This window comes from Podarcis bocagei (assembly GCF_964188305.1).
Source record: "Podarcis bocagei genome assembly, chromosome: 7".
NCBI lineage: Eukaryota > Metazoa > Chordata > Lepidosauria > Squamata > Lacertidae > Podarcis > Podarcis bocagei.
The window spans coordinates 30,620,248-30,632,899 of record NC_138132.1 but is presented as its reverse complement, the minus strand read 5'-3'; the positions used below and the strand labels follow the sequence as shown (position 1 = coordinate 30,632,899).

General features: G+C 44.2%; 2 protein-coding genes across 5 annotated transcripts in view; both read right to left on the bottom strand.

Moving 5' to 3' along the window:
• LOC308590221 (protein argonaute-3) overlaps positions 1–2,237 on the bottom strand; it is a 63,083-nt gene extending 60,846 nt beyond the window's left edge. Inside the window, exon 1 of one of the 3 annotated variants that reach the window (XR_014009722.1) lies at positions 1,229–1,764. Coding sequence is in view for 1 of the 3 variants with exons in the window: in XM_081200021.1 (XP_081056147.1) it covers positions 1,229–1,247 (19 nt within the window). In the remaining 2 variants the exon portion in view is untranslated. The other 2 variants (XM_081200022.1, XM_081200021.1) reach the window with 2 other exon arrangements.
• A 1,959-nt stretch (positions 2,238–4,196) lies between these two features.
• LOC308590222 (protein argonaute-1) overlaps positions 4,197–12,652 on the bottom strand; it is a 47,643-nt gene continuing 39,187 nt past the window's right edge. For both annotated transcript variants that reach the window (XM_081200023.1, XM_081200024.1), the window contains 4 exons: positions 12,393–12,527; positions 11,944–12,045; positions 11,095–11,294; positions 4,197–9,349 (listed from right to left, as the gene is read on the bottom strand). In XM_081200023.1, the coding sequence (XP_081056149.1) occupies positions 9,241–9,349; positions 11,095–11,294; positions 11,944–12,045; positions 12,393–12,527 (546 nt within the window). In that variant the 3' untranslated portion in view covers positions 4,197–9,240. The remainder of the gene's footprint in view (positions 9,350–11,094; positions 11,295–11,943; positions 12,046–12,392; positions 12,528–12,652) is intronic.

The window sequence follows — 12,652 nt, the reverse complement described above, 5'->3', positions numbered from 1 at the left end:
ATGCTTGTTTCATATGCCCTCAGGCCATATACACCTATGATCCAATGCTAGTATTGCTTAAACATTTATTCAAACACGTGTCCAAATTTTAAAAAATTAAATCACTCTTTGTTTTGGTAAAACAAAAACAAACAAAAACCCACACAGCTGCTTATGTTTATCAGGAAGCGTCCTTTCTTTCAGTTCAGCCACTGATTCACCCAAAATCATTTCAAGTGGACAAGTAGGATTTACAAATTTTCTGCAAAATTTGAGCAACTTTCTGAATTTAATATTGATGTCTAGACAAGCTATACATGTCTACCACATCTACCTGTCACCCATACCAGGGTTCATCTGAGGTCAGGCACAAATATACAGGGGGGAAATTCTATTTAAGAAAAACTGCATTCTCAAGATCAGTTATGTCATGCATTTCTTGATTTTTCAGGTAACCATGTTACAAGAAGCTAACAATTTTTTAGCATAGATAAATCACCAAAGCAAACATGTGCTTTTATATAGTATCTACTGCAAATCAGAAACACATTTACCTCATAATTATTCCAAGTTTCTACCCCAACGGCAATGATAATCAAGCCACTTGCTCCACGGCTACATATAAAATATCTAGGGTCTCAGCTGCCCCAGAAGCACCTTGGGAGGACCACCCTGCTGAAGCAAAAACACCTACACCAGTCCCCCCATATTCTGTTCAAGATTTCAGACCCACACTTCCCTAAGCTTCTCCACAGGTCCACCTCCCTACAAGCTCTTACACACACACAACCTGACACGTTGGTCCTATCCAACTATTGATTTTATAGACATCTCAAGAGTATAGGATTGGTCCTCAAGCTACAACCCTAAATACACTTAGGAATAAGCTCAACTTCAGTCAGTTATGTGGAACTTATCAGCAAAACAATATTTTGGGCCACAGAGGACATTTACTTCGTGCAGTTAGTTGTGTTTCAGCCGCATATTTTATTTTCTTTTATTTTTAGTTCTGAGGAAAACACACCAGGGCCCCGGGTTGTCTCCATACCCAAATGGCAGACACCACGAAGCCCAAGCTTGCCACCAGCCCCGTAACTTCAAGGTCAGTTATTCGGGAACTGCCGCCCAACCGCCTCCCCGAAACTTCCCTCCCCGAGTCCACCTATTGTGTCAAGATCCAGCCCACGCCAAGCGCTGCCAGCGGCTCCTAAGGAGTGGAGCGTCCCGTCAGGCGTCGCCTCCGCCTCACCTGCGCTGCCGATTTCCATTCATGGAGCTCGGCGGGGCCGCTCTCAGGCTACGGGTGCCGGTCCGGTTCCTGCCGGGTCCCCCACGTCGTTCGCCTGGCGCCGTCCCGGTCCGGCCGGGCCTGAGGAGACAGCAGCAGCAACAACGGCGGCGGCGCCTCCTCTTCACAAACGCAGCCACTCGAGTCTTTCAGGTTATTACTCTCCCTCCCAAGCCGCCCACGGGCGGTCAGTCAGTCAGTTAGTCTCGGGCTGCGGTGACGGGTGAAGAAGCGGAAGTTGCGTGGCCGCCCGCAGCCCCGGCTCGCTCCCGTCTCCACTGACTGACTGACTAACTGACTGAGAAACCCGACTTTCCACTCGGCACACACTGAGCCTCGTTCTGGAGGGACCAGTCCCCGGGTGCCCGCAGGCGCGCGCATGCGCCTCCCTCTCTACCGGAAGCCGTCCCTCCTCCCTTTTTCGGCTCCGAGGCGAAGACTGTACTCTGTAGTCTTTCTACGATGTCTGTCTCTGTAGCAGGAGGGGGGAGGGTGCCTGACTAACTCACTCACCGGCTCACGCGCATGCGTGCATTCTCCTCCACCACCTCTGGCCGCCGGAAGTTCTTTTCCTACTTCAGCCTCTCTCGCTCTACCTCAACCCCGCGCAAGTTCGCGCTTAGTTCCGCTCACGTTGTTAAACAACTAAGATAAACGCAGCACGCATGCGTACGAGAGTTGCCGCTCTCCTTCAAGGGCAGCCCTCGGCGAATGCAAATTTAGGAGGCGGAGCTAGGGCCGTGCGGAGGCGGGAACAAGCAAAAAGAAGGAGTGGTTATGGGGTTGGCCTTAAATGAACGAAAGGCCGCGGGTTCGAGTCTCCGCTTGTGTTATTTGAGGTAAGCGCGAGATTTGGAGGACCCTTAAGTTCCGTGGCTGTTAAATATTTTTAATAGTTAGCAAACTAACACTCGGTTTTTTAACTGCCTTAAAGTTTTAGACGGCTGCAAAAGGTGCATTCCCCCGTTCACCAGGCAACAATTTATATAGCTATAAATACAAAGTTAGTTTGATTTTAATAATGAAAATAGAATTACATGTAATGTAATTCTAGTTTTAGCTTACTGATTTTAGTAATTTAGTAATGTAATTCTAGTTTTAGCTTACTGATTTTAGTAATTTAGTAATGTAATTCTAGTTTTAGCTTACTGATTTTATTTTATTTTTACTTTTAATTGCTTGCTTTTAACCTTTATTTATTCTTTTTGTAAACTGTATTGAGTTTTCATAAAATTGTAGACTTGGAAGAGACCACTAGGGTCATCTAGTCCAATCCCCTGCAATGCAGGATCTTTCACCCAATGTGGGGCTTGAATCCACAACTCTGAATGCAACATTCCCATCCCAAACAGTAAAAAATGTATGGCTTTCACACTTACACAGTGTCTCTGCATGAAAATAGCAAAACTATTTCTCTTGAGACACATACACAGTCTAACGCATAAAGAACAGACAGCCTGGCTCAGTGTCCCTGTGTGTGTTTGTAAGATTGTAAGCTTCTGGGCAGGAACCATTTTGTTTTAAATCTTTGTACAGCACTTTATAAAATAGTAACTAATATAAGCAGTGTGTTGTACTGCTTGGACCGACAGGCTATGAATGTTCAGTCCCACTAAGACACTAACTCTACAGACGCATAATTCTCCCCCAACCTGGTGCCCTTAGATATTTTGGACAAAGGCTGCTGTACAGGGAGAAGTGTTGTAGTCCATCCTCTAAACACAGTCCATTCAGGAGGGCCACCTGTTCAGGAGGGCTCATCATAGGGCCTACCTAGTGGCAGTGAAGGCAACAAAGGCAGCAGAGTTTGGTACCTCCCATTGTATCCTCATTGTGCCATCTGGTGGAGCTTTTCCAAGTAGTGCAGTCTGGCCTGAAGCAGGTAGCGCACTGTGACTTGCTTGCAAGCTGTCTTGAGAATAAATTTGCTTGCATCCACCAGGTTCTTGACTCCACTGTTACAGCAGATGAATTTCAAGGGGTGTCCAGAGCACTGTCTAGTCCTGATATGTTGGATTGACTTTGTTAGTGCCATGGACTAGTTGGAAACAGAGGGGTGGTGGGAGGAACCAGAGCCAAGGGAGTATTGATGAGTGGTCACAGGGACTGTGAAAAGGTGTCTGAAGAAATTTCAGCTGGCAGCCAGGTTGATCACAGGGGCAAGACAGTCTAGAGTGTGAGAGACTGATTCTAATTTCTGGGCCCAATTTAAAGTGCTGGTTTTTTACTAATAAAGCAATCAACAGCTCAGAACCGCAATACCTCAAGGACCACTTCTCCCCATGTGAACTGGCCTGGACCCTGCAATCATCATCTGAGGCTCTTCTTTGTGTGCCTCCTCCATGAAAGGTTTGGAGGGTGGTGGCTCCCCATTTGTGGAACTCCCTCCCCAAGGAGGCTCGCCTGGCATCATTACATACTTAAGACCCCAGGTGAAAACGTTTTTCTGTAATAAGGCCTTTGGCTGGTTAACATTCTATCACCTTCTAAACGTGATGGGAGGACGTTATTGGTTTTTGTTTAATGTATATTGTGTTCTCCAATTTGCATTTTTCTGTTGTGAACCGCTCTGTGGTCTTCGCAAGAAGGGCAGTTTACAAATTTAATTAAATAATAATAATACAACATGACAGTGGGGCATTTATTACAAGCTGGGCATGTGGTTTACTGGTATCCAGAAGTGCATGACCATCTACGCACACCAAAGGCATCAAACCTTTTTCAAGAAATAAAATACCAGTCTTGCCAGAATATTGACATCCTAGTTTTTTCTTTAAAAAAAAAAAGCACAACTGTATTCTATGTGGATTTTTGTTTATACTTTAAGTGAAATGTCTGTCTCTCACAGAAGAAACTCATATCCAGGTGTTGAAACTCTCTTTATAAAATTTGAGTTCCAGTTTGCTCCTCTCAATAAGGACTGTACAGCAGTTGTTCAAATCTGTTTAATAAATGGACCATACAATGTTCAGTTTCAAATTAAAAAAACACAAACAAGAAAACAAAACTCAACCAATAGCGTGTTTTGTGAACATTCTCTATTTACACTTCAACGCTTCCTTGTAACAGTTTTTCTTAAAAAAAAATTGAACACAAACCAGATTTGCCATCAGTTTAAAACTTTCACAATTTCTTGGAAGTGCAAAATTACATGTGCACACATGATACGGGTTTCACTTTTTTTATTGCTGTTCTGCCATGTTGCTCACATTTCTCTCCAGATAGGACCAACACAACAAGTTTGCACCTTGCTGCCAAATTGCTTTGAACATTATATTAAAAAGGGATTCTTTGTTGAATCCTTGCAATGCTGACGCTTTTAGGCTTTCCTACAACATCAGTTTTCTATAGACAGAAGCTGCTTTGTTGGTCCCAAAAGGATTATGATACAAAAACCAGGCATGGCAACTTTCCTTTTTTCAGACAAATGTTTGGTAGCCAGAGAATTTTTTCGTGTTTTACAGTTGTATAGAATTCTTCAGATGAGAACAGCTCATTTTCCAAACTAAAGAGAACCTCTGGTTCCACGTAAGGATTTACACTAGAGACAATATCTAGATGTCACTGCATATTTACCCAGCTTTGCCCTCTGTACTGTGTATCCTCTGCCTGAAGAGTGGTGTGTAACTCAGAAAGTTTGCATCCACCAAATGAAAAGACTGTTACCATACCTCTATTTTACATCCTATCAATTTCATTTTGGTACGCCCTTACTTGTAGTTCAGCAATGTCTGGAGGGCTGCAAGTCCCATTGGCCATGCTGGCTGGGACTGATAGAAGCTGGAGTCCAGAGCCCCCTTAGAGGGCCACAGAGGTTAGCCACACCAGCCACAGACATGGGTGGGCCAAAGTTCCCAAGAACTGTGGAGCTCGTTCCACAAGCCCAAGAGAGATTTAAGAATAATTTCTCCACAGGTAACAGCCCCTTTATGCTGTATGGCAAGTTGCTTTGGAAACCGAGAAGAATATCAACAGTAGCTTTTGACATGACATCGGGGTCTACAGTTTATATTGGCGGGGGGGGGGGTTAAATATTCCACTGGGCTCATATATGTCCCTTGGCATAAACCTAAGGGCCACCTTGAATCCCAGTCCAGTTTTTGTACTGCTCCTTGCAATCTTTCGCGGCACAGGTTCTTGCCTTCTTCATCATCGTCTTCCACCCAGCCCAGTGTCTTTTGCTCAAATATAAGCATTAAATTGGAACTAGCAGCAGTGCAGGTAAAATAAAAAACAAGAGCCAACAACGGATAGCTACATAATTATGCTGCCTCCCCAACCGTCACGCAAATGCACACGCACACACACACACACCTGTGAGAATTTGGCAACATTTTCAGCTGCAGAAGGGCAACATAGCGACAAGAGACAGACTTAAGGTGCAAGGTTAAATGCTCCAAAATGCGTATTCAAATATCTTATTGGTAGCCTTGCAACGCCCCCAAAGTGGACAGTCTGTGGTACCAAAAAAAAGAATGCCACCTCTTATGTGCTCTCGTGGACTATCAAGAGGACATAATATACAGCTAAGCAGGAATGGAAGAGGGAACCTCCAGTACACAGAACATGCAGGGAGATCTAACTCATTAAGTAGAACATCTAAAGGGGGGGAGGGAAAATACCCCGAACCCAGAAACTTTGTTCCATAGAGGGTGCAGCAATGACATCATTTACGGCACTTAGTGAAAATTCTGCATGCACCAGGTGGGTGGGAGGGAGAAGTGAAGGATGGGCCAGAAAGCGCTTTGAAACAGGTATGTTTCCTCTAGCTCAACCTTCAGCAACCGTGTGCCTTCCAGGTGATTTGCACTATAACTCCCCAGGCAACTCAAAGCAGTGCAAAACAGCTGGAGAGCACCAGGTTGGCAAAGCCTGCCCTAGCTGCCTGTCTCATTAGGTCATGCCAACACCAATTCATTCAAAGCAGCTACTTAACGGCGGAGTGCAAAAATCTGAAAAAGAGAATCCATTGACAACAATTCAAGTCCTGGAGGTTTGTGTTTGTTTTAAAGCAATTTTTTTTTCAAAACAAAGCTGAATATTTTTCAAATTCCCTCCATCTCCCCCACCCCCCAGTTCTGCAAATGCCCAAGTCATTTTTGCTCAAAACGCTTCTGAATCTTGGACCAAATATTTTAGTTGCAATGCTGGTGACTGAACCTACAAATCCCACTCCAAGCACAGAGACAGCGGCGCAGAGGACATGAAGGGGATGCAAAGAACTCAAAAAAGCTGCTTCTAGAAATAAAAGCATTCTCACTCACAAGCCCAAGTAAGGGGGGGGGGACTCCCCAACTTCTCTTTCTGAAAAACGCAGGGCTCATAATCTAGGTTCATGCTGGAAGATGATAATGTGTTTACCCATGCAGGCACTTGGTTAAGAAGATCAGCTTTTCCAGACTGATGCTTTTGCTGACCGGACTCTGCCCTGCCCAAAGCAAAGCAATTCCCAGCCTTGCGGGATACAAAGCAGCTGAGTGAGAGGGAAAAGGAAACCAGCGGGGAAAGAGAGAAGAGTCAAAGATCCAAAGAAGTGCATAACTCACTGTGTGCAGCCAATAGTGCATTGGACTTGTGCTTCAAAAACCAGTAAGCAGGCACACACCTTCCCAAGTGAAGCAGGTGAACCATTCTGGAACCTGGGGAAGGGCTAAAAGCCAGTTGTGATATGAAGTGGAGATCTGATGCTCAAGGTCAGAAATCTCAGCAGCTGCACACAAGCAATGTTGGAGCGTTCCTACAGCAGTTCTTTGGGACCTGGCTAAAGAACATGAGCCATAATGCCCAAGTAATGTAAAACACAACAGTGCTCCATTCTGTGGCACGTTTTTTTTTTTTTTTTGCATAGCATTTTGATGGGTTAACATTCTGCCCCCAAAATGGCATTTGGAGAGAGAAGGGGATGGGATGGAGGAGTGAAAATAAAAAGAATGGGATACCTGGCTTGACACTCGAAGCTTGAGTGGTAAAATCAGTATTGCCTCACAAGCTGCAAAGCATATGCTTTAACAGGGTGTGCCTACAAAGAGAGTGGCATGGCTGCACAGGTTCAACCCACCTTTTTTAACAAAGGTTTTGGCAGTTTTAAGGTAATAATCTGAAGAGACAATGTGGCGTGAGTATAGGTGACATTTCCTTCTCTCACCACATGCCTGCTTTTGTACTAAAATGGCAAGAATATGTCCGTAACAGAATATTCCAGAGAACCTCCAGCCTTGAAAGCACAAGTTAGCTTCTTGTAGGAAGTTTGAAATTCATCATCACGGCGGGACAGAATAGATTTGTCTTGTGAATACGAACTATGTCTACATAGATAGCAAAGTGCATGTTGTTGTTCTGATCCAAGGAAAAGCCAAGTGGGGTTTTGTTTATTTGCATGGGGATGGCAATAATTAAAAGCAGCAGAAACCATCAGGGCAGTTTTGAGAACATGCTGGACCTAAAACTATTATAAAACTATAAAGGAAAAATAGGGTGAAACTTTAGGAAAGAAAAATAAAGACTTTGTGGATTGCAGCTCGATTAATGGAAAAGCAGCCAGCCTCTCGCTAATCTCTATCACTTGCATTTTAGTACACATGCTGCCAAAGCAAACAAAAATCTCATAACACAACCCACCACACAAGCTATAGGAAAACTCCAAAGTATGAGGGGGCTGCTGGGGGAATATTGTGATGTAAACGCTGAGAATATATAAGTGATTTGAGTAAGTTTTGGCAATAAGACTCGGCACCGTATAAAAATAACACTTGGTAATAAAAAATTTCATCGGCATATAAAAAAAAGTCAGGACATCAATTGATAATGGAGTTTCTTGTTTGTGCTCATGGGGCAGGCAAAAACATTCTTCCTCTTGCAAAACCCCGTTTGTTAGAAATGTAGTTTTTAAATTAAAAATTTAAAAAAAAAAATCCACTCAAGAAATACATCAGGAACAATAAAATCAACATCAAATAAAAACAAAAGAACAAAAACATGTTTTATCAGCAGCTCTCCAAATTCATATGTCATGTTAAAAGTGCACAGAATTTTAACCCAGCGTGAGGCTGTGAGGCTAACATGAAACTGAAAGCTTTGGGAACGTTAAAAAAAGAACTCCTAATACCTTTAAGATGGAGATTTTTTTGGACCACCACCGAGACAAGAGTATCCTTGGTTTGCTTTTCTTTTCCTTTGAAAGGTGAACGAACATCAACATTTTGCAGCATTGCAGTAAGGCACTCGCCCACAGTTGAGTTTGTGACTGTTGCATTAAAAGGGCAGCAGCTATCCCACTTTTAAACAGGCGGAAGACAAGTTTCCTTTTCGGCATTGTGGTAAGTGCTGGGGGTGCCTTACGTTATTATTATTATTATTATTTATTATTATTATATATAAAGGGGAGAAAATTTCTTCATAGGGAAGGGTAAGAGTGTTAAAATTAATCTATAAACTACTGGCTTTTTCTTCTTCTTCACCAATTAAAGCATCTTGTATCCTAAAATATTAGTTTTTATAAATCTAGTCATCTGTTTTAAGGCTCTACAAATCCCATTTCCCCCACCCATCCCAAACAATAACAAACAAAAATCTTACCAGCGTTTGATTTGGCATTGGAGAACCAAAACAGTTATTTCACAGTCGAGAAAGTCTAATATTGAGTTGTCCCCCCCCCGCCCCTCCCAATAATGAAAACCGTTTTGTTTTTTTTCTTAACAGGAAGTCAGATCTCTTCCTTGGTTTAAATACTTAGTGTGTTTGGTCAGGTAACTAGAAAGCCTGAAAAACAAAGACTACAAAGGTGTGTTCATCCGGTTAAGTGGCTCTCCTGCATTCATTCCAGAGGATGCTGGTTTCCTGCCTCCAACGCCATCTGCGCCCTGCAGTGATTTCTCATTGGATGCCCACAAGGTGCTCCCAATGCTTCCTCTTTTTAAATTATGGCTCCTACAAATCTGAAAGCTTTCTGGAGTGAGGTAAAAAAAGTTATACTTTCAAGCAAAGTACATGGTACGTAAAGTGTCCTGATGAACTTGTACGGCCTTGGCGAGGGCCTGAGGGTCTCGACCATTACTCTGGCCAGATATGTGACTGCCTTCTCCGCTGAAAGTGGAAGAAACAGGGTGCGGGGGGGGGGGGAAGAGAACAAAGTATTAGTTGTCAACATATAAAACCACTACTTATGAATTGCTTCCATTCCAGGTAAGAAGCCTGCAAGCAAATCAGTATTACCCTAGCAGAAAACTGTCTTAGATAAAGGTAAAGGTACCCCTGACCGTTAGGTCCAGTTGCGGACGACTCTGGGGTTGTGGCGCTCATCTCGCTTTACTGGCTGAGGGAGCCAGTGTTTGTCCGCAGGCAGTTCCGGGCCAGCATGACTAAGCCGTTTCTAGTGAACCAGAGCAGCAAATGGAAATGCCGTTTACCTTCCCGCCGGAGCTGTACCTATTTATCTACTTGCACTCTGACGTGCTTTCAAACTGCTAGGTGGGCAGGAGCTGGGACCAAACAACGGGAGCTCACCCCGTCGCAGGGATTCGAACCGCCAACCTTCTAATCAGCAAGCCCTAGGCTCTGTGCTTTAGACCACGGCACCACTCTCGTTACAATATCACAAATATCCAGACATAGCCAAAAATAAGTATAAAGTATGGCTGCACAGAGAGAACTTGCCAGGTGTGCTATAACCCTTCTCTGGGGCAAATAAATTATTTGCACCTAGAAAACTAAAGACCAAACTCTGACCTAGTGGTCATCACTGATCATTGGTGCTGCTGCCGGACAAGGAAGAACCTTCAAGGATCTCAACAGTGAACATCTGTGGGACTGAGCTCTCTCAAGTACACCCCATTCTGCACCACCTCTTTAACAATTAAGCTTCCAGCATCTGGCTGACTGCAAAGCCTCTGAGTGCCTTTTTTGACAAGTTAAGTTACGATGCAATAGATTTATTTTCCAATAATATTATGTTTTGAGACAGAAGTAGGGAACCACAGGACAGGTAGCCAAATGCAGCCTTCCAGGTCTCTTGACTGGTCCTCAGTTCTCTCAGGCCGTACGCCTCACTGGTTCACACAGTAAAAACAGGGGGTGTATAATGCCATTTTTGTTATCTTGGGTTGGCTAATCAGTAGCCCTCCAAATTCTCTGCAGTACAAAGCCCACCATCCCTGATCATTGGCCAGGCTGGCTACCAACACACCGTGGCACAGAATCAGCTTGGGGGGGAGGGGGGAATCCATGCTGCCCACCACCTGCACCCAATAATGACAGCCACTCTAGCAGGCCCACAGATTCATCAACCTTGCCCTTTTCTCAACAAAGCCTAAGGACCCTATCCAGTGCTAGTTCTACTTGAGAGTGGATCCATGAAATTAATACACAGGACTAGCTCAGGCCCATTAATTTCTATGGATCTACTCTGCGAAGAACTAGCAATGCATATAACCCTAGGTATGTGTAACTGAAACAATCATATACCCTTCCCTTGTTTCCCACTTCTGCCTCCCACTTCCCCTCCCCTCCTTCCGTTGTTTTTCAGATGGCAACCCCTTTGAGCAGCGACCTGCCCTCTTGTGCTCCGTAAAGCACCATGCCTATTGGTGGTATAATGCAACAATCAACCCATCAGGGACTCTACAAATGGGATGTACCTGACATACAAATATGTTCCTTCAGAACTGAAGACACACATTCAAACCCAGGTGTCACTGGGCTTCCACCACACAGTGATGATGGTGAAGGAAAACAAGTTACCATGGAGCCCCGTAACTGCCCTAGTCTATCCTGCTCCACGGATGGAAACAAACAAGTAGAAGTACTACATGTACAGACACCCAGGTGCTCACCTGTCATGCTCTTTGTCCACAAGGTGATATCGTGCCCGAAATGCCACCAAGCGGGCATAGTATGCTGGTGCTGGGATAGAGACTGAGCGAGTGCAGCGTACGTAAGTGTGGCAAAGCTGGTAGGTGAGAATCTGAAGCTCATCCGCTGTAAACCGGTTGTCATCCCAAAGAACGTAATAATGGGAAGGTCTGCTTGTACCCTGGATGGGAAGAAGAACTGGACTCAGTAGGGTACACAGGGAGGAATGATGATAACTTCCTAAGTGCAGTGGAAAGATGGTCCATCTACAGGGGTAGTGGCTAACCTTTTCAGTCCAAAGGCTGCATGCAAAAGCAGCCAATGCACACACAATCTGGTCCATGGGTTTGCCACCCCTGTGCTAGGTGGCCTTAGACAAGACCTCCCCCAGCTTCCAATCCCCACTGGCATTATGGATATAGTAATATCAACATCTTACCAGGTTGACGTATGGATTACTGAGCTAGTATGAAGTGCTTTGTGCATTCAAGCACCTCTAGGTAAATTCCAACCACCACTATGGTGACCCACAAAACCCAGAGGCCACCGTCTCAACTTGGCCCCTTTGTTTTATCTTCCCTCGTGGTCAACTCCATGTAACAGAGCCATCTGCTGCTCATTCCCCAGATCTACAGCCCCCATAGAACCTCTGCTTCAGGGAGCCATAATAAGCTGGTGCCCATTCACCAGCTCCTTCCTTGCTATTGCCTCCCTCCGCAAAAAGAGAACAGGGATTATAGGGGTAGGAAAACTGAAGTATACTTTGGATTCCGGCTATTATCTAAATCACCTCCTCTCCTTAAATAAAAAAGGTCATTAATACACAGTACCTGAATGCCTGCATGACTACACAGGTAGAAGTCAAACTCAAACGGATGAGTAATGTTTGTATCCACCGTTGTTCCTGCTGGAATGTTCCCACTTTTACCGATCTGCAGAGTTTATTACAAAGGAAACAAAAGCATAAATGCTGTTAGCAAGAGAAATTGTCTGGGATGTTTAAGCAAGATGCTAAGAACGACGGATGTTAAGCAATGCTAAAAAAAAGCAATTGCCTGGGATGCCTCCACTGTCCTTTAGGGATCTCAAGCAAGTTAGTTAGGGAACTGCTGTGCCAAACAAAATAAAAGAGAATAATTAAATTAGCTTTGTATCTTAAACCTCTCAGGCTTTATTAATGCTATCAGCAATCCCACAATTGCCACTTGTTAACCTCGCTGATCTGTGTTTACACAACCAAAAGACCTAATTTGAAGCGTGCCCCATCACTGATCCTCACCCTCTCATTTTTATCTGCACAGAAGAGGCGAGTGTGGTGTCGTTTCTGCACAACAATGTAAGTAATGCCTGGCTGGTAGTCCTTCTCCAATTTGATGCAGGCGTCACGGATGGCCAGGAGCTCATAATGAAGGATCTAAGGGAAAAGCAGCCATAATGCTTTAAAAGGTAGAAGGAAAAAGAAAACACCATACTGCCCCCCCTCTTCTGTTTCTAGAATGATCATCTATTCATTGAGCCATTTATTTTATTATTATTTTT